The sequence below is a fragment of the Haliotis cracherodii genome, unplaced genomic scaffold (assembly GCF_022045235.1).
Source record: "Haliotis cracherodii isolate W230 unplaced genomic scaffold, xgHalCrac1.p SCAF_9, whole genome shotgun sequence".
Taxonomy (NCBI): domain Eukaryota; kingdom Metazoa; phylum Mollusca; class Gastropoda; order Lepetellida; family Haliotidae; genus Haliotis; species Haliotis cracherodii.
In genome coordinates this window covers 37,995,851-38,019,112 of record NW_027266343.1, presented here as the reverse complement: position 1 = coordinate 38,019,112, position 23,262 = coordinate 37,995,851, and the positions used below count along the sequence as shown (strand labels likewise).

The window sequence follows — 23,262 nt, the reverse complement described above, 5'->3', positions numbered from 1 at the left end:
CGGGTATGGTGCTGACAAACCTAGAAACATAATCCGGGAGAACCGGGATTCGATCCCACAATCATAGGTTTTTGGCGTGCCCAAGGGACGCAGCTCTGCACAGCGAATCGCAGCGCCTTAGACGACTGGGCCACCCGTGCCCCCATTCCCGGCAGAATTGGTTCCCAGTATCCTAGTCTTGCTGTGTGAACCAATACATGAGGATAGGGGTTAATATGTGACCTGGTTTATTCTCAAGATACACGGACAACACGGATCGTCGTGAGCTCTCACACTCTCAGCCACTGTTTGGCCAGAGACAGACTCGATTACTGCTCGATGACTTGGTTGATAGCATGTCGTCCTATCCTAGTCGCGTAGATCGATGTTCGTGATGTCAATCACTGGATTTTCTGGTTCAGACTCGATTATTTACAGACCACCGTCATATGGCTTGAATATTGCTGAGTGCGGCGTTAAACCACAAACAAACAAAATGTACATGCCGCTGTACCTTATAGCGGGAAAGTCAGTGAGAGCGTCGGTCCCCCAGGAAACTCCCGCTCTCGTTGTTCGTGTAACGCTGTGCATAGAGACGCAGGTAGGTGCATTCCTCCTATCATTCAGGGAGTGCAGCTGCATGGACATAGGTCAGTGCAGATGTTTTGACGCCAATAAAAGTGTTTGTGCAGTGGACGCGACCGTGGCGTGACTTTGACACAAGACAACACATTGTTAATGACCCCCATTGATATGCTGAGTGATAAAACATTTGATATGAAAAACCCATTTCTTTTAAAAAATCTGAATTTGTTTTTCAGAATTGGCCCCCAGTAGCCTATGTTTGTTGTCAGAGGCGACTAAATGGATAGGCTGGTCAGGCTCAGCGTCATCGAACCCCGAAGGCGTGGACCGTTGTTCGTAATATCCATCACCGGTTTGTCAGAGTCAAAGTCCCTAATATACAGACCGCCGCCATATAGTTGTCCAAATGAAGGTTTAAATAGTGAATTAGTGTTTTCGAAAAATATAAACGAATACCATTCTTTTTGATAGCAATATCTTAATCTAGACACAAACTCAGCAAGAAACGCTGGGACATTATCAATAGACGTATTCCCACACATTATCAAATTCAGTAGAACAAATTGAATGTTTAACCTGTGATACCCATTTCACTTTCCCAGACTGTGGCAGTTTTAGAAGCATATCGTAAGACTCTTTTACATATCTTGGCTCTTGTTAGGATATTATTGTTGCCTAAAACTTTACAATTCTAATAGATGACTACTAGATAACGATCACATTTACCATAAATAACATGATTTGCTGAGGATGGTCTGACATGTAGAAAACGGTCACGCGCTTCCAGATGCATAGATTCAGTTGCATTAATATCAAAATCCCAAATGTCAGATCCATAAACAACAGTATTGGACTTATCTTCGATTCAACTATTTTATCGAAAATATCACAAGGTATTGGCTTTCAACGATTTAAATACTCCGTATAAAACCTCGTTAGTTTGTCATGTAGCATTGTGTATGTATTTATTCCAAGATAACGTTTTGGAGGTTAGGTGAAATGAGTTTAACGTCGCGTCCAAGATTATTGCACTTATATAGGAATGCTTGTACTTGTCCGGACTGATGCCGATTGTATAGTTCTATAGCCAACTGAGATACCATGCCGCAGTTTAACATGGATACCCCACTCAAACACAGTATACTGACTTCGAGCCGACTAGTCCTTGTTTTAGCCCCGTAATGCCGAGCCCCAGACAGGGTAACAACAAGTACCATCTTTTAACGTCTTTTGGTATGACGCGGCCGGGGATCGAACCCCTGAGCTTCCGCTCTCCGGGTGGACGCTCTACCATTAGTCTACGGAGGTGGTCAAAGTTTTAGAAAATACTACTCCAAGATAGATATATAGATAGATAGATAGATAGATATATAGATAGATAGATAGATAGATAGCCTGGTACAATCTAACCAATTATCGCTCAAATACCCTTTTTCAAGTTCCACTCTTTTAAAATAGCAACCTTATCTTATCAAGATTACTAAACAAACGATACCGTCTCAAATCGAAATGCCTTGAGTTTTAAGTCTAAAAAACACCAAGGTTTACTAGTTTACTCCCTCGGCCGCTGTTTCTACTTTTAGACACAGCCGCCGAGACAGAAAACTCGACCCCTTCGTACTTACTGGTTCATAACTTTTGATATATGTTGTCAATCGAATTTGGTGTACTTAAAAAAAGGTAAATGGTTCAGGAACACACGAGAATAAAATGTCCATGACCTTCCTTAACTTGATGTTGCATGTGGCGTTTGTTGTGTGGCGTGTAACAGAAAATAGCTATACGTGTCCATGACATACTAAGAGAGTAGGACCCAGATTCCAGGACAAGGCAGCATAATCAGACAGCAAATAGCATACATGCAGCTAGACTTCAGTACGTCGTGCAATGTGAAGGTCGCGAGAGGAGTACGGTAAGGTGAAATGAGTTTAACGTCGCGTCCAAGAATATTGCACTTGTATAGCGACGTGCATGCACGTGTGTGTGGCTGCTTGTACTAGTCCGGACTGATGCCGATTTATAGTGCTTGCACACTGAGATACCATGCCGCAGTTTAACATGAATATCCCACTCAGACACAGTATACTGACTCCGAGCCGACCAGTCCTTGTTTTAGCCCCTTAATGCCGAGCGCCAGAAAGGGTAACAACAAGTACCATCTTTTAACGTCTTGGTATGACGCGGCCGGGGATCGAACCCCGGACCTTCCGCTCTCCGGGCGGACGCTCTACCACAAGTACCTGGATATGCACACAATCATGACAAAATATCAATTTGCATTGTACGTGTATATAATACTGCAAATATTTCGTTATTTTGACAGTCAGCATTTAAAATAGGCGGATGGCAAATCTGACAGCATGAACGTGTATTTCTCTAGATACAAATGTAGCATAAAGATCTGAACCGCTTCCATGTTATGATACAGGATCTAAGTTTCCAGAGGCAAGGCTGGGTCGAAGGGCGAATTCTATTGGCATAAATGTATTATTCTCTTCTTAACAAACAAACGTATACGATGTATCTGTTTATTATAGGGTGAGGATAATATCTGTTTTCATGTTATGGTCAAGGTTCTAACTCCTTTGGGAGTGCCAGACAGATGAACAGAAGGGCCAGTCCTGGTAGCGTATGTGCATACCTCTCATTATACTCAGCAATTGTACATATGGTTATACGTGGGGATCATAACTGTGTCCACATAGGGATGCTTCCAACCAAATATGGTTGATATCTATCTCTTAGTTCCAGAGAAGAAGTCGTTCAAAGCAATATAGCCAAATTACACCTATTTGGCCACGCCCCTCAGCCCCTTCGGGGGTCAGCCCCTCCATTTGTACAATTTTGAATCCCCACCACCTAGGGATGCTTCCAGTCAAATTTCGTTAATTTCCAATTAGTGGTTCAGAAGAAGTCATTTGAATAAATTGTTGACGTAAGGACGACGGACGGGAGGACGGACGCCACGGTATGGCATAAGCTCACCTTGGTCCTTCGGACCCGGGTGAGCTAATAATCGAGTCTGGACCAGACAATCCGATGATTGACATCATGAGCATCGATCTACGCAATTGGTATACGATGACATGTATCAACCAAGTCAGCAAGCCTGACAAGCATAGTCGCCTTTTATGGTTGCTGAAGACCTATTCTAGCCCGGATCTTCACGGGTCCTTATTACCTCTGCAGGTGGAATCGGGTTTAACGTGGTTCGGGACTGTTGCATGCGTAATAGCGACGTGCATGTGCATGTGCGTGTGCGTGCGTATGTTGTCTTTATTGTACTAGCCCACTGATATACCAAGCCGCCTTTTAACATAGATTCCCACTCAGACACAGTATACTGACTCCGTGCTGACCATTTTCAAGCACTATCTTTAACGCCTTTGGTATGATGTGTCCAGGGATCGAACCACCGACCTTCCACTCTGGGCAGACGCTTCATCCACTAGACCACTATGGAAGGCATATTTCTACAAACACATGTTGTCTTTCCGCAACCCTGACTGCTTCGATGATGAGTGAGTGAGTGAGTATGGTTTTACGCCGCTTTTAGCAATATTCCAGCAATATCACGGCGGGGGACACCAGAAATGGGCTTCACACATTGTACCCATGTCGGGAATCGAACCCGGGTCTTTAGCGTGACGAGCGAACGCTTTAACCACTAGGCTACCCGATCGCCCCTAACACTGTCGTTCCCCTTACACTGTACACTATACAACAAAGTATTACCGACATTGACAAAAACAATTATTTCATTCACACGTTATTTCCAGGTCAATTAAAGTCATATACTTACATCCTAACAGACCCGTGAAGATTCCGGGGTAGAATAGGTCTTCAGCAACCCATACTTGCCGTAAAAGGCGACTATGCTTGCTTGTCGTAAAAGGCGACTAACAGGATCGGGTGGTCAGGCTCGCTGACTTGGTTGATACATGTCATCGATCCCAATTGCGTGGATCGATGTTCATGATATTAATCACTGGATTGTCTGGTCCAGACTCGATTATTTACAGACCGCCGCCATATAGCTTGAATATTGCTGAGTGCGGCGTTAAACAACCAACCAACATCATAACATATTCATGTCGTTTGACATAATTAAAAGATAAACTAAGTTAAGAATACAGATGAGTGCTGTGGACATCATTTATGTGATATTTTATTCAGTGAGTGAGTGAGTGAATGAGTTGGGTTTGACACCGCTTTTAACAGTATTCCAGTTATATCTCGGCGTGTCAGCTTAATGTCGGAGGGAAGCCCGAAGTGATGCAGGTATCAGGCGTTTATCACATCGGTGAAACGCACGAGCACGGGTATGGTGCTGACAACCCTAGAAACATAATCCGGGCGAACCGGGATTCGAACCCACAATCATAGGTTTCTGGCGTGCCCAAGGAACGCAACTCTGCACAGGGAATTGCGGCGCCTTAGACGACTCGGCCATCCGTGCCCCCGATATTTTATTCAGCGGTTTTGACTTAACAGCGATCGTCTCGCGAGATCTTCATCCATTGTGATCGAATGAATAAGCAGAATCCAACTTGAATGACAAGTTTCGACTCTACTGTCTGTACCGTCGCCCCCTGGTGGACGGGCTGTGGTGCAAGGCCGCATGTCACTGTAAATCATATAACTGAGTTGTCATTTAGGAGACAAAGCACCAATGTTTCGAAATTCGTGCTTCTTGTTTGGATTTGGACAACGGAGTCGGATCACTCCACGTGAACATCTCTGTCATCAATACCCAACACACGCAAATCGAAATACGTGATTGTTCTTGTCTATAATTGTAAAGCGATATAATTGTGCCAAAATCTGATCGTTGTGCTTCGAATCCTCCATGCTTTCATCTGATTTTATTTATATGACAAAGGATATTCACTTCAAGGACAGCACTAAATGGGACCAAGGTTTGTATCTCGGTCAGCCAGTGTATAGTAAGGGACGACCATTTGATATTTTTAAAACCTTGTAGGTCAATTTAGTCAACTTGTGGATCCATTCAGTCAACTTGTGGATCCATTTGGTCAACTTGTAGATCCATTTGGTCAACTTTTGGACCCATTTAGTCAATTGGTAGACCCATGTCGTCAACTTGTGGATCCATTTTGTCAACTTGTGGATCTATTTAGTCAACTTGTAGATCCATTCAGTCAACTGATAGACCCATTTAGTCAACTTGTGGATCCATTTAGTCAACTTGTAGATCCATTTAGTCAACTTGTAGATCCATTTGGTCAACTTGTGGATCCATTCAGTCAACTTGTGGATCCATTTAGTCAACTTGTGGATTCATTCGGTCAATTTGTGGATCCATTCAGTCAACATTGATTCCATTCAATCAATTTGTGGATCCATTTGGTCAACTTGTGGATCCATTTTGTCAACTTGTGGATCCATTCAGTCAACTTGTGGATCCATTCAGTCAATTTGTGGATCCATTTGGTCAACTTGTAGATCCATTTAGTCAACTTGTAGATCCATTTGGTCAATTTGTGGATCCATTTTGTCAACTTGTGGATCCATTTAGTCAACTTGTGGATCCATTCTTTCCTTTTATTTAGGATTATTCACTACTTGCCACTTGGTGAGAAAGGGTAAGGTCAGTGCCTTTTTTGAAAAATCATTTTTCCCCGATCATGTTCCAATCATCATTCATAATTTTACCAACACTAACCAACTCCCAACACTAACCAACTCCCAACACTAAATGAGGTGAATATTGTTTAATTAACAAAATATGGCACTATCTATTTCAGTATGCGACAGTGGTGTGTTGTTCCAGTATTGTGACAAGATGAAGATTGATCAGGACTGAGAGAACGAGCTTCTTATGCCTTGCAGCAAACCCTGTATGTCCAGTGTAGTATATCTCCATCCTTTGAGAAGAAATACCCTGGACCCATCTGTTACTATAGCATCTTTCTGAGCTCAATTAAAATGGCATGATGCTAAAAATAGCCAACAGCGAGAGGTTATGTGTTCAGTTACTGATAAAACAGGTGCAGGTAGTGGCGTCACGTCATGTAAGAGGTGAGGTGAGGTGAGGTGAGGTTAACGTCAGGTGCAAGAGTACTGCACTTACATAGCGGCGTGCGCTGCTTGTACTAGTCCAGACTAATGACGATTTTATGGCGCAATCTTGTTGAGATACCATGCCGCAGTTTAACATGAATACCCCTCTCAGACACAGTACACTGACTCTGTGCTGACCAGACAGGGTAACAAAAAGTAACATCTTTTAATGTCTTTGTGTATTATATGGCCCGTGATCGAACTCCGGGTCTTTCGCTCTCGGGGCGGACGCTCTACCACTAAAGCACTGAGGTGGTTGACTTCACATAAGAAACAAAGTTCTGGTGCTCAATGTGTCCAGGGTATTTAATGCTGCAGAAAGGAGGTATTATACCCTAGGTAATAGAGGATGTTTTTGCCCATGTGGGTAATTGAAACCTAGTTCTGCTACTACACTATCCCACAATGAAACATCTCTCTCTGTGTGTCTCATACGTGCAAGACACCTTGCTCTGTCCCATCTGATTGAAATGTCTCATCCCATCTGAATGAAATAACTCTCAGTGTCTCATGAGTGAGACATTTCTGAAAAATCTCATCAGAATGAAAAATGTTAAATATTGTCTCATCTGAATAATATGTCACAATGTCTCATATGAATGATACGTCTCATAATGTCTTCTCTGAAAGAGATGTCTCACAGTGTCTCATCTGAATGAGACGTCTCAGTGTGTCCTGAATGAAACGTCTCACAGTGTCTCATCTGAATAAGATTTCTCACAGCATCACAGCTGAATGAGACCCCTCACAGTGTCTCCTGAATGAAATGTCTCACAGTGTCTCCTGAATAAGATGTCTCACAGTGTCTCCTGAGTGAGACCCCTCACAGTGTCTCCTGAATGAAATGTCTCACAGTGTCTCCTGAATGAGATGTCTAAGTATCTCATATGAGTGAGACGGCTCCAACGGCCACAAGGGAAGCAATGGGTTTGTATCTCATGATGTGCTGGTCGTTTTTCTGAAGGTCCACAATCTCCTCTCTGAAACAAACAACAGACACCTAAAATAAGGCATGTTGCAGTTTACGGACATCATGCAATGTTTTAGAGACAACATAAACTGAATAAACATAACATGTATTACCCTCTCTCTGCAATATGCGAGTTTTCAACCCACATGTGTACTGGGCCAATGGCTCCTCACATTTCTTGAATAAATTTCTTGAATAGACATCATACAGCAAAAACAAACAATTTTAATATTTCAAAAATAGCTACACAAAAATCAATAATAATGTTGTTTTATTACTAAATGTTTCCAAATGTAGGTATGACAAAAATATAAAAAAATTGATCAACCTTGTAATTTCAATTACAGTTCACAAAAAATTCTTTACAACAGATTAATAATTCCCAATTAAATAATATAATATTAATCATAAAAAATAAACTAAAATGGCAATTTAAGTTGTTACATGAGTAATTAAAATACAACATGTGATGGCGGGGATCACAAAAATGTCACTAAATATGCAGGAATAATATTTTAGCTATATCTAATTTTCAATGTTAGGATTTATCTCAAAGAAGCTTGAACAGCCTCGTCTCTCAACTTGCATTTCCCACGTACTTCTTCAATCTTGTTCAAGCTCAAAGTTAACAGTTGTAAGGCCTGGACAAATTTGAACACTTCCCCTAGGCAGGAACTGTGAAGCTTTTAGCCACAAGCCTACATTTCCTGATTTCCTAACAAATCAAATATTGACACCTCGCAATTGCATGACAGATTTTATGAGAAAAAGAAAAAAATAACAACAAAAAACAAAACCAATCAATTTCTATTTCATTATGGTAATGATTTCTGTAGCACTAGATTTAAAAAAATGTTTCTTGCAGACACATTCCCAGGATTCGTTATGACCCTCTCCAAATACATATTTCCGAATACATATTTCCGCAAGATACCCCACTGGTAGAGGCAAAACATACCCATCCCTAGAGCCAAGATACCCACCCCTAGAGCCAAGATACCCATCCATAGAGAGAAAAGATACCCATCCTAGACCCAAGATACTCACCCCTAGAACCAAAAGTTACCCACCCCTAGAGACAAAAGATCCCCACCTAGTGGTCAAAGGGACCCACGCCTAGATGTCAAAGGGACCAACCACTGGGGACATTGGATACCCAACCCCTGGAGACAAATGATGCCCATTCCTGGCAGCAAAAGATACCCACCCCTGGAGACAAAAGATACCCACCCCTAGAAACAAAAGATACCCACTCCTGGAGACAAAAGATACCCACCCCTAGAAACAAAAGATATCCACCCCTAGAAAAAAAAGATACCCACCTCTGGAGACAAAAGATACCCACCCCTAGAAACAAAAGATACCCACCCCTAGAAACAAAAGATACCCACCCCTAGAAACAAAAGATACCCACCTCTGGAGACAAAAGATACCCACCCCTAGAAACAAAAGATACCCACCTCTGGAGACAAAAGATACCCACCACTAGAACCAAAAGATACCAACCACCGGAGACAAAAGATACCCACCCCTAGAAACAAAAGGTACCCACCCCTGGAGACAAAAGATACCCAACCCTAGAAACAAAAGATACCCACTCTTGGAGACAAAAAGATACCCACCACTAGAAACAAAAGATACCCACTCTTGGAGACAAAAAGATACCCACCCCTGGAGACAAAAGATACCCACCCTTAGAAACAAAAGATACCCACCCCTGGAGACAAAAGATACCCACCCCTAGAAACAAAAGATACCCACCCCTGGAGATAAAAGCACTTAAACTGTAGTCCTTGCCAAACTGTCCAATAGTTTAGGCATAATATGGTCTTGTAGAAATTTGCCATATAAGGCTTTTACTATATTACTATATGTTATGATAATAAGGACTAGTGGACACAAAATGTTAGTTTCTACTGCTGCAACCTCTTGAGATAAAAGAGAACTGCCCCTAGAGACCCCTACTGTGTGAAACAAGTGTCCTGTCATATGCACTTGATAGAGAATCATACAGTTTAAAAAGAGAACTCTTATAAACCCACACAGACATTCCACACGCCAATTTCTCAATGATTTAAAAAGCATTCAACTTTTTACTTAACCACAAATATTTTTCTTTTTCAGTTGCCTGTTAAATATTTGACTTCTCAGCATCGTAACAGTCTGTCGCCAACAAAGATCACGTATGTGGTAGGAAATGTTCTCAGGTACCTGTAACATTTACCATAGCTTAAACAGGGAGCTCTTGAGAAAGAAAACTCAGGGTCACTTGTTCGTTGCCTTTCATCCCTGGCTCTGGGGAGGGGCAAGGACAGCTGGTCCACAGGTCACGGTTAATAAGCTCAAGAATAATTAACTACCATTTCCACTTGTTGGAAAAACATGATTGTTTGAAAGCACCTAATTACAAAAAGAAAAAGTTTAATTAAATGAGAGAGAGAGAGAGAGAGAGAGAGAGAGAGAGAGAGAGAGAGAGTGAGTGAGTGAGAGAGAGAGTGTGAGAGAGGGAGTGGGTGAGAGGGAGAGAGAGAGAAGAGAGAGAAGAGAGAGAGAGAGGGAGGGAGGGAAGGAGAGAGTGAGGGAGAGAGTGAGTGAGGAAGGGAGAGAGAGAGAGTGAGTGAGTGAGAGAGAGAGAGGGAGAGAGAGAGTGAGAGAGTGAGTGAGTGAGAGGGAGAGAGAGAGAAGAGAGAGAGAGACAGATATCTTGGTTGTGTTGGTTCTGACAACCTGTGATTTTCATGTCCATAGAGGTACAAAGCTTACATACATGGATTTTCACTGGCTACCTACAGACCTGCTACAATGTCATCTCGTTCATATCTCCGACTGAAGTACTTCAGCTTGCAAGGTAAACATCAAGGACAACATAATTCCCAATGACCAAGTTGCTAAACATAATAAAGTGCACAAAATACAAGGATTGGCTTGCTTGATCTGTGACTTGCGTAAACCATCATATCTATAATAGGAAAATGAATGTTCAAACAAACAAAGGGTGTGGATGCAGACATACCCTTGAATCTCACTAAACTTGACTGACAAATCTGGATCTCTTCCAATACTGAACCAAATTTACCGCCCAGAAACTTACAACTTCAACCTCATTAATCCAGACATTCTTCACTCAAAATTTTGGACTGAAATTGTAGGACAAAAACAAAAGACTAATTTATATAGTTTTAGGTTTTGGAATCTTGTGAAATGTGATGTGGGAGGAAAGCCTGAAGTGATTCTGGTCAGATGTTTACCACTTTGATGAAACGCATGAGCATGGGTATGGTGCTGACAAACCTAGAAACATAATCAGGGAGAACAGGGATTTGAACCCATGATAACGGGTTTCTTGTGGGCCCAAGGGATGCAACTCTGCACAGCAAAATGTGGCACCAGGGATGACTGGGCCACTTCTATCCCCAGGTGGAGTGAGTGAGTGAGTGAGTGAGTGAGTGAGTGAGTGAGTGAGTGAGTGGTTTTACGCCACTTTTAGCAATATTCACAGTGGGGGCACTGCAAAATGGGCTTCACACATTGTACCCATGTGGGGAATCGAAACCATCAACATGCTGACCCGACGCTTTAACCACAAGGCTACCCCACCGCCCCTGTTAGGGAGAGGAGGGGGTTGAGGTACAGAAAAAGAAGACATATGTCAACGAGGTGATACAAGTATAAACTACAAGGTTTGCTTAGGATTTACACACTTTTTTAGTTTTGGTTTGTTTCTTGTTTAACGAAACTCAGCAATATTCAAGCTATAAGAAGGCGGTCTGTAAATATTCGAGTCTGAACCAGAAAATCCTGTGTTTGACATCCTGAGCCTCAATCTGTGCAATTGGAATACGATGACCATCTTCCCCAGGCAAGAGAGTTAACTGACTTTAAAAGTTACTGGACTTGCCGAACTCACCCTTGCCAAACTAGGCCGGGATTCCTGGGCTCGATCGTAGCGCCACCAGTGGTTATTAAGAGTAATGTCCCTCTCCTATGGACCAATCAGATTCCACCTCTCGTATCACTTGCATTTGATTCAAACAAAATGGCGGCACCCTGCCAAGACGATCTGATCGATAATCAAGATCTATATTGTGATAAAACTTGGATCGCAAAGTGCATCAAATCACGTGAGCACCTTGATTAAAATCATGAAAAGATTTTGAAAATATCTGTTGACAAAGAGTTACCGGTGCACATGCTTTGCAAATCCTGCAATCAACCGAAATCAGCACGACAGTTAATGAACCGGATTTTGATTTCGCGATTTTGATAGGACTATGCATAGACTCGTCAGCCCAGCCAAAATTGTAACTCTATAATACCAGCCTTGTTCACAAGGGTGAAAACTGGACTTTTATAGTCAGTTAACTCTCTGGCCTCGGGAAGACGTACAATGACATGCATCCACCAAGTCAGTGAGCCTGATCACCCAATTCCGACTATGATAGCTAAAATATGAAAATGAATGTACAAGCATAGTTGTCTTTTACGGCAAGCATGGGGTTCTGAAGACCTATTCTAACCTGGATCTTCACGGGTCTCATATCATTTGTCAATAAAGTTCAGGACTCTTTGAACAACTGCCTCAGTGGTCTAGTGGTAGAGCGTCCGCCCGGAGAACGGAAGGTATGGGGTTTGATCGCCGGACGCGCCATACCAAAAGACATTCAAAGATGGTACTTGTTGTTACCCTGTCTGGCGCTCTGCATTAAGGGGCTAAAACAAGCACTGGTCGGTTTGGAGTCAGTATACTGTGTCTGAGTGGGGTATTCATGTTAAACTGTGGCATGGTATCTCAGTGTGCTAGCACTATAAATCGGCATCAGTCCGGACTAGTACAAGCAGCCACACACACGCGTGCATGCACGTCGCTATATAAGTGCAATAATCTTGGACACGACGTTAAACCCCATTTCACCTCACTCTTTGAACATTTGCAATCTCATTAAAATCAGAGTTCTCCCTATCACTAAACAAAGATCTGAGGACATCCCATTAGGGTCACGTCAGAACGACCTTTCATCTGACCAATCAAAGCGTCGCTTGTCTAATCATGCAACCTAAAACATTAACACGCGGTATTCCGAACGACAGTTACGACCCGTACGACTGATTCCGTCAAAACTATCATCTATCTCTTGCTTCCGTGGGATAAACATTTGAACGGTGGAGGCAGGAAGCACTGCCATACAATCTCAACCATATATTAGACAATCTTCATTTGTTCAGTTTTCAAAATTTTGATCAGAAACTCTGTCAACATATTTTTCAAGCGTAGTCTGAAATGGAAGTCGCCAGGTTAAAACGAGTGCCGTAAAGCTCGAGAAAGCTGCTTTCTAATTGGCTGATGTCGACTTCTTGTTAGTCATTTCAGTGGTTGCAAAAGGTCGTTCTCACGTGACCCGTAATGGGATGTCCTCAGATCTTTGTTCAGCGGCAGCGAGAACTCAGATCTGATTTTAATGAGATTGGAACATTTGCAACATGATCCTCATGCATTATTAGAGTAAAAAAATAATCAACCCCACAGTCATTAATAGTTGCAAAATTGAAGTCCTTTTTTCAAATTATATATGGCCTCTTAAAGCCTATATGACCTTGTTGGTATTCACAGCAAGCGTCTCAGGGCATGACAGTCACATCTGACTCATCTGTGTTTTATAGTTTTTTGAGCCCACCTAGAAGACCCAGTGTAAATTCTTGGGACGTGAGAATGCCTGTCAAGGCAGGGACTGAGTGCTCCACCACTAAAGGTGATTTATAATTGAGTGTCTCTTGACAAACTGTCTGACCTTTCATGTCACCTTGGGAAGCAAGATATCTTCTGAAGGAGGCTTGAAAGATGCTTGCTGTGTCTATGCTTGGTTGGTTGGTTGGTTTGTTGTTAAATGACGCATTCAGCAATATTCCAGCTATATGACAGCTGTCTGTAAATAATCGAATCTCGACCAGACAATCCAGTGATTTATATCATGAGAATCGATCCACGCAATTGGGATACGATGACATGCATCAACCAATTCAGCGAGCCTGACCACCCGATCCAGCTAGTCACCTCTTACGACAAGCATAGTCACCTTTTAAGACAAGCATGGTCGCTGTGTGTCTATGTAAACAACATGCTCCATCACATTGTGAGTGAGTGAGTTGGGTTTTACATCCTGACCTTTGGCGTGACACCGGCAGTACAAAAGCCATCCACATGCCATCAAGGTTAAAGTTTAAACAAGAGTCATCATGAGATGAAATATTCCCCGAAATGGTGCAATTCTGAAATGGCTACTTACACCCTACTTTTGGTACATTGCAATTGGATAATTTCAGTACAGTGAAGAAACAAATTTCAATTCTGTTCAGTAATTTTCACTATCCTAAATCATCAAAAGGCACCAGTCCACCCGTCGACTGATTTGTATAGCCAGTTTCATCTAGAAATATTCAATGGTTTATGAGTTCTGCTCTAGGAAATGGAAAATGGACTGAGGACAGACAGATGGATGGACATGTGGACAGCTATATCCCCCCCCAGTGATTCAAAACAGGAGGGACAGGAACGGTGAAAACACAGAATGAGCTCCACTGCTAACTACCCATATACAGATTACTGCACATACATAGTGACAGTTCTGTGGGTGCGTGCACTTGTACTAGCTTGGACCAATGCCAGTTTTGTTTGTTGGTATTTAATGCCGCACAGCAATATTCCAGCTTTATGACAGTGGTCTGTAAATAATCGAATCTGGACCAGACAATCCTGTGATTGATATCATGAGCTTCGATCCACGAAATTGGGATAAGATGACATGCATCAACAAAGTCAGTGAGTGAGTCTTATCTTATCTCCCCTTACATTAAAATACTAGCTTCTGATTGGCTAAGGAGTGGGCATTTCTTTTCATGTAGCCTGCTCTTGTACCCCACTGTTGAAATTAATCGTAACACACCTTGGGTAACTTGCTTATCTCGCATGAACGGATGTTTATCCCAATGCATTACTTAAAGGGAAGTAACTCAAAACGGCTGGATCAGGGCATTTTACTCAGTGAAACTTTAGAAACATATTCTGGGTCTGTATGTATGAACGTCGGGGGGATAAATTTGTTGTCAACCGATCCTTCGGGGCATATGGTGCGATGTTCCCCTTGCCTGATGGATCCGGTACATAGGCTCACACACAGGGTACATCACACCATATACCCCTCGAGATCAGTTGACAACTTATGCTATGAATGTGTTGGTTGGTTGGTTTGTTGTTTTACGCAGCACTCAGCAATATTCCAGCTGTAAACTGGAACAGACAATCCAGTGACTGATATCATGAGCATCGATCCACACAATTGGGATAAGATGACATGCATCAACAAAGTCAGTGAGCCTGACCATCCGATCCCATTAGTCGCCTCTTACAACAAGCATTGTTGCCGTTTAAGGCAAGCATAGGTTGCTGAAGGCGGATTCAAACCTGGATCTTCATGGGTTCCCTGACTGGTAGTAAAATTATTTTTTATTATCTCACCTTACATTAAAATACTAGCTTCTGATTGGCTAAGAAGCAGGCATTTCTTCTCATGTAGCCTGCTCTTGTACCCCGCTGAGAAATTAATCGTAACACACCTTGGGTAACTTGCTTATCTCCCATAAGTATCGTTGAGTTGAAATGAACCGATGTTTATCCAAATGTTGTCAACAGATCTCTCGGGGCATATGGCGCGATGTTCCCCTTGCCTGATGGATCTGGTACATAGGCTCACACACAGGGTACATCACACCATATACCCCTCGAGATCAGTTGACAACTTATGCTATGAACGGGTTGGTTGGTTGGTTTGTTGTTTTACGCCGCACTCAACAATATTCCAGCTGTATGACGGCGGTTTGCAAATAATCGAAACTGGAACTGACAATCCAGCGATTAATATCATGAGCATCGATCCACGCATTTGGGACAGATGACATGCTTCAACCAAGTCAGCTAGCCTGACCACCCGATCCTGTTGGTCGTCTCCAAAGAGAAGCATAGATATTGTGAAGAACCATCAACACCGTTGGAGTACGAGAACACGCAATCAACCAAGTCAAGAAGAATGACACCATGATCCATTTCGTTGCTTATTACGAACAGTAATTCTAACCTGGTATCCCCATTGTAAGCGTAAAAGGGCAATAATTGTGTGACCACCTGATATGGTACGATGCTTATCTCAAAATGAGAAAGGGTCTTTATAAGTTTATATATTTATCGAACAAAACATTCTGAAGAAAATTTACAATAACTTGACACAACAGTCTGATGCAGTCTGAAAATTAACATATGATGACACATCACATCACCTGAGCATACACCGAGACGATATAAAAAGATTTCCATACCATGACAGGTGACCTATTATACAAACACTGATAGGACTGTTACTTGGCCTTTGTTGTCAGAGGCTACCGACCCTTGGCCTATGATCCAGCACTCTGATCTACACATAATTTCCTGTAATGGAACTTATCTGATGTTTCAGACAATTTACATTCTGTAAAGCATAAAACCATTAATCCAGTTCCATCACAGATATCACAAGAGAAATACTCCCGGTAACAGCTGACAACTCAGACACATTGCCAAGGTCAAAGTCAGCCATGTCCATACAAGGCAAGGTCAATGTCAGGCCTGTCGGGTGAAGAAGTGCCCTTTATCCAGACCTTTGTTGAATGACAGTGTAAGCTTTATTTACACTGAACACCAAGGACAACCTTCATTATAAGTTTTATTTCAGCAAAACAGTGTTCTTCCACGGGACCGAGACATTTGGGAGAAAATGTGCAATGTAGGGACATCACTAATTTATATTTTTATATACTTCCTAAAAATTGGTGTCTGAATCAAATTGGCCAAATGCCAACTCATTGTTGGCTGAGGCTTATATTAATAGTGGTCTCAAGACCCAGTTGACAAGCATGTGGTCAGGTTGTTAGTGTCCTACATTTAGGAAAGGTTATCCCTCCTGGGTGACATACCAGGCCTACCCAGCTCCATCTATATGTAGGGATGAGAAGACCCTCAAAAGTGAGGCTTTATGGTCCTGTTCCCACTTTTTAACAGGCTGCACAAACAATGGGTTCTTAATGATACAACACATACCACTGAATACAAAGGAAATCCATCTCTATTTCGGTTTCGGGTATTTATTTCCTCTTCCGTCATCCTTCATGCCCAAATTTCAGACCTCCATTACGATTTCTTCATACAGAAAGATCCAATTAAATAGCAAATACATACAATTTCACTGAACTCTGTACAAAGCAGAAGAAACTAATAAGATCTATTTTTCCTTATTCACTTTGGGGTTTTACATAACAGATCCCCCTTACAGCCTTAGAATTTAATCTAATTTTTTTTTATTTTTAAGACTAGTCACTGGATTGTCTGGTCCAGACTCTATTATTTACAGACCACCGTCATACAGCTGGAATATTGCTGAGTGAGGCGGTAAACAACAAGGTGAGGTGAGGTGAGGTGATATTGGGCTTAACGTCGCGTCCAAGGTTATTGCGCTTATATAGCGACGTGCATGCACGTGTATGTGTGTGTGGCTGCTTGTACTAGTCCGGACTGATGCCGATTTATAGTGCTAGCACACTGAGATAACATGCCACAGTTTAACATGAATACCCCACTCAGACACAGTAAACTGACTCCGAGCCGACCAGTCCTTGTTTTAGCCCTTTAATGCCGAGCCCCAGACAGGGTAACAACAAGTACCATCTTTTAACGTCTTTTGGTAAACAACAAACAAACAAACTTTTATTCAGTTCCAATGTGGAGCAAAGCTTTATCTGGTTAAGAACAAGCATGAAATACTCACATCCCCCGCCAATATGACATGTCGGGTGTGTGCAATGCATTAGCTCCTGTGAACTATGTTCACTGGGCCTTTTCGTAAAGAAATATAGTACGTTTTTCAAGATCTGCTCCGGAAACGAGGACTACCGCCATTTTCAGTCTAAATCAAAGTCGTTGCCATGGAAACTCGAAAAATAACTTTAAAAAAAAATCCTAAACTATCAAAAGGCACCAGTTCACCACTAGATCTATCTATGTGCCAAGTTTGGTGAAGAAATATAGTACGGTTTTCAAGATCTGCTCCGGAAACGAAATGTGACAGACGGACGGACGGACGGCACCCATTCCTTTATCCCCCTTCCACTTCGTGGCGAGGGATAATAATATCCTTCAAATGCTACTAGTCTGAAGACTACTGTCATTGGATCTTTACTTGTCCTCAGCATAATTAGTAGTCTTTGGTAGCATGTGAGCGTCACATACAAGCATCAATTTTCTGATGGTGCAGAGAAACACAAATTGAGACTCAAGTAATGATACGGTATAAACCAAGTCATTGACGCAGCAAAGCGCTTTATAGTGATACACAATTTCGGAATGCATATTATTTTTTTCAAAAACATTCCTGTGGATAAATAAATTGACTAGAATATAGAAACAGAAGACGATGCAAATGTATCATTAAATGTTTCGTTTGAAATTCTTTTCAAGCATCTAAATCATCTCATATCACACAATCATATCATATCTATATCATCTTTGAATGGCATTTAGAAGTGATACACATAAGGAAGAGAATTTATGGATGTCAACTTTTGATTATGAGGAAACACAACATTTCAGAGTGTATACTTACTCCTTCATCAGGTGAATGATATATTTACAATTTACAAAACCAAGGTAATATTTGTGGCTATTTCTACCATTCCTCATAAGCCAAGGACATATGTTAAAAAACATAGCATGCACTGTAATCCATTGTATCTGCACTAAATAGTTTTTGTTTTTTTTGCTAAAACAAAATGTAAACAATTATGTTCAGTATAAACGGTCACTTCTTTTCCTTGATTTAAACCGTCGGTCGGCACACCCCTTCACATTATATAAAACCAGGAGTTGGCAGTACAAGGCACACCCTCAACAAATACACGCGACTTCCCTCGTCTTACTTTATATATCTCTCAGTGGTTTCGTATATGTGTATTTCTGGAAACACATTTCTTCCATATGAAACGTGCAGTAGTGCGACCTTCACATTGCTTGCACATGGCTGCTTCCTGTCGACCTTCACCTTGCTTTGTCTTCTAAAGAGTCACCTTCATGTACATCCCATGACCATTCACAACTTTCCTTAACACAGCTTCAGTAGGCAGGAAGTCTGTGTCTGGCCTGCTGCAACTTGCATCCATTAAATCCCTAAGCATAGCTTGGATATTGTACAAACTACAATGTACAGTTGGAACAAAAATTTGCTGAACAGGAGAACTGCATTGTGAAAACTGTGACACAACCTTGTGCGAGACATGAGGCCTCAATTTTGATACTAACAGCATGACCTCACATTTGCAAATGGTATAATTTCTCAACATTTTCATTTCATCCCTATTTCACTATTCTGTAAAATAGTTTTCAGAAAATTCACAAAACACAACATTATATTGGCTGAATATTTAATTCCACTTTGAGCTCTGTTTCAGTTATATCACTGCAAGTCAACTTTATTTGGGAGGAAAGCCTGAAGTGATGCAGATCGTAGACAATGGCCACTTTGATGAAACATATGGTGTTGCCAAACCAAGAAACATAAGCCAGACAAATCTTACATCATCAGGCTGTACCTCCTGGCTGCACTTTCATCATCTTGTCATGTTGCCAACACTTACATCATCCTGCCAATACTTACATCAGCCCGGGAAATCTGACATCATCAACACTTCAGTGATCCTGACTGCACTAACATCATCTTGGAAAAACTCACATCATCCTGGCAACACTTACATCATCCTGGCAACACTTACATCATCCTGGCAACACTTACGTCATCTTAGGAACACTTACATCATCTTGCCAACACTTACGTCATCCTGGCATCACATAAATCATCCTGGCAACAGTTACGTCATCCTGGCAACATATACGTCATCTTAGTAACACTTACATAATCTTGCAAACACATACGTCATCCTGGCATCACATACATCATCCTGGTAACACATACGTCATCCTGGCAACACATATGTCATCCTGGCAACACATACGTCATCCTGGCATGACATACCTCCTCCTTGCAAAACTTACATCATCCTAGTAACACATACGTCATCCTGGCATCACATCCGTCATCCTGGCAACACATACATCATCCTGGCAAAACATATGTCATCCTGGCAAAACATATGTCATCCTGGCAACACATATGTCATCCTGGCAACACATACGTCATCCTAGTATCACTTACATCATCCTGGCAAAACATACGTCATCCTGGCAACACATACATCATCCTGGCAACACACATGTCATCTTGGCAACACTTACGTCATCCTGGCAAAACATACGTCATCCTGGCAACACACATGTCATCCTAGTAACACATATGTCATCCTGGCAACACACATGTCATACTGGCAACACATATGTCATCCTGGCAACACTTACATCTTCCTGGCAACACATACGTCATCCTGGCACCACATACTTCATCCTGGCAACACATACGTCACCCTGGCCACATTGACTAATGGTTTTAAAATGCTTGCCCACTGATAGATATCCAACTGAGACACAGTATACAGACTCCGAGCCGAGCGCCAGGCTAACTAACAACAAGTACCATTAGTTCCAGGTACCAGGAATCGAACCTCCGACCTCCACTCCTCGAGCTAAAGCTCTTATCATATGTTCGTAGAGACGTAACTAAGATGCACTGTTATAATACGTTGTCACAACATCAATGGGAGTTAACACAATTATGTCGCATGGATGTTATGAGATCACAACATTGCCAATCAAGGGGAAGTTTGGGGTAGGAGACCACAGAATAACGTTGTAAGGACATAATGTCACAACGTTGTGACAAGGTAAATAGGAAACCACAGAATAAAGTTGTAAGGACGTAATATCACAACGTTGTGACAAGTAAAATAGGACCACAGAATAACGTTGGAAGGACTTAATATCACAACGTTGTGACAAGTAAAATAGGACCACAGAATAACGTTGCATGGACATAATATCACAACGTTGTGACAATGTTGTGACACTGTGAAATTGTTTGCTGGGCTGGCTGTGAGCCGAGCATGCAACAGATCAGGAAAGCAGTATCTCATGTGAGAGGTAGTATTTGATGATAAACTGGTATTCTTCCTCAGCAGAAAACTGATATCAGATATTGTCATTTCGCTGCAGCAACACGCAGGTAAATTAAAATCGGTGGGAATTCCGCCACATGCCATTCCATGGAAGTGTTAGATAAACACACAACAGATCCTTCGCCCAAGGTTATACAAAAGTTTTTGGCCCACTTTGTGTTTACAACTTACAAAGCCAGAGTACAGAGATATAGAATTACCCATGTGGAGCAGGGCTCCGCTGGCTAATCGGGTGCTCAGTACAGATGCAGTAGATGTTGCCGACACCAGCACTTCGAAAGATACTTACAACACTTCAGACAAATGTTGCATGAAAACCTAACACCACAGAGGGTAGAGCACAAAAATCTATCACAATGCGCCATAAATAAATATGACAGTTCTATTTTTTCAAAATAAATTTGAACATTAAGAGACGAAGAAATGTTACATATAATTGAGTGAGAATGGTTTTACGCCGCTTTTAGCAATATTCCAGCAATATCACGACAGGGGACACCAGAAATGGGCTTCACACATTGTACCCATGTTGGGAATCGAACCCGGGTGTTCGGCGTGATGAGCTAACGCTTTAACCACTAGGCTACCCGACCGCCCCTGTTACATATAAAATGTCGTGGGGTGGGTGGTAAGGGGGTGGTTAAGATATACAGTCCTAAGACCACTCTTCCCCCAGCCCCTGTAAGGCTAAAAACAATAATAGTCTTTGTTCTCAGGCACCGCCCGCATCATCATAAAGTCCACCGCAAGTTTCGTTTTATTTCCATTTAAAAAAAACCCCCAAATCCTTAAATATTCCAGGTCCAACAGTAGGCAATTACAGTTTTCCGGTATTCTACTCATCAAGGAATATATTCATGAAGAGGGGCCCTTTGCCTGCTTGATTGTTAACAATTGTTTATTTGGTTACATACTAATTTGAACAACCACCTGAGAACCCATTCTTTCAGTTTTTTAAGCCTAAAATATAACCAGACCCTGATAAGTATGGGTATAGTGACGGTCCTCTCATGATCCTACTTTCAAGGTTCAACAACATAAGCCTGTCCCCTCTATATCACAACCTGTATTAACACAATGTAATGAGTTAGTGAGTGAGTATGGTTTTACGCTGCTTTTAGCAATATTCCAGCAATATCACGGCGGGGGACCACAGAAATGGGCTTCACACATTGTACCCATGTCGGGAATCGAACCCGTGTCTTTGGTGTGACGGGCGAACGCTTTAACCACTAGGCTACCCGACCGCCCCCACAATGTAATGAGTGAGTGAGTGAGTTGGGTTTAACGCCGCTTTTAACAGTATTCCAGTTATATCACGGCGTGTCAGCTTAATGTGGGAGGAGAGCCCGAAGTGATGCAGGTCTCAGACGTTTACCACTTTGGTGAAACCCACGAGCATGGGTATGGTGTTGACAAACCCAGAAACATAATCGGGGCGAACCCGGATTCGAACCCACAATCATAGGTTTCTGGCGTGCCCAAGGGCCGCAACTCTGCACAATGAATCGAGGCGCCTTAGACGACTGGGCCACCCGTAATGTAATGAACAAACGTTAGAAATTGGCACTAGAGTCCTGTCCTTGCCAAACTGCCCAATAGTTATGGGCTGGTAGAAATTGGCCATTTTGGGGGCTTTTCTTTTTGTTATCTTTATAAAGACTAGAGAACTAAAATGTTAGTTTCTACTGCTGTAAACACAACCTGTTATGACACAATGTAATAAACACATCCTGTTTCAAACCAATGTATTAAACACAACATGTAATAAACAACCTATTTTAACATGATGTAACAAACACAACCAATGATAACACAAAGTAATAAGAACAACCTGTTTTAACTCAATGTAATAAACGCAGCCTCTTTTAACACGATGTAATAACACAACCTGTCTAACTCTTTCAACACCGTAGGCCGGTAAAGAAGCCTTGAGTCCACAGACACTGTAGGCCGGTAGACCAACCAAGCCCTAGTCACATCAAATGGTATATAATTTTATGAACCTACCTGTCATATCACTCATTTATTAAATCTATCACATTTCACAATGTCTGAAATACGTATTCCATTCCATTTCAATTTATCAATTTTTATAGATAGATTAAAAAATTATTCACTATTTCCCGCAATGTTACTGAAAATAAAGTTCTAGGACACACACTTCGAAAACGGGTCCACATCAAACATGTCAAAGAGCAAAATAAAGCCGTTTCAAGGAAATCTTTAAATATAGTATACAAAGTAATAAATAAAATCAACAAAATTTATCTTAAAGTTGTCAAACTTACAGCTAAGTTATTATTTCTATCTTTTCGTGCGATAGTGTGTAATGTAAGTCAAATGACATCTTGGCTTTCGTCGCCTCGATTTCTCGGCTCAGACATGATGTTTAATGCAAAAATATATGCATGAAAATCTTTGTCACAGCTCATAACCTAGTATGA

General features: G+C 41.7%; 1 protein-coding gene across 1 annotated transcript in view; it reads right to left on the bottom strand.

Annotated features, from left to right (window-relative positions):
* Window positions 1-6,303: 6,303 nt before the first annotated feature.
* The window catches only part of LOC139452751 (DNA replication complex GINS protein SLD5-like), a 31,545-nt gene continuing 14,586 nt past the window's right edge, over window positions 6,304-23,262 (bottom strand). Inside the window, exon 7 of the mRNA XM_071234344.1 lies at window positions 6,304-7,628. Coding sequence (XP_071090445.1) covers window positions 7,532-7,628 — 97 coding nt within the window. The 3' untranslated portion in view covers window positions 6,304-7,531. The remainder of the gene's footprint in view (window positions 7,629-23,262) is intronic.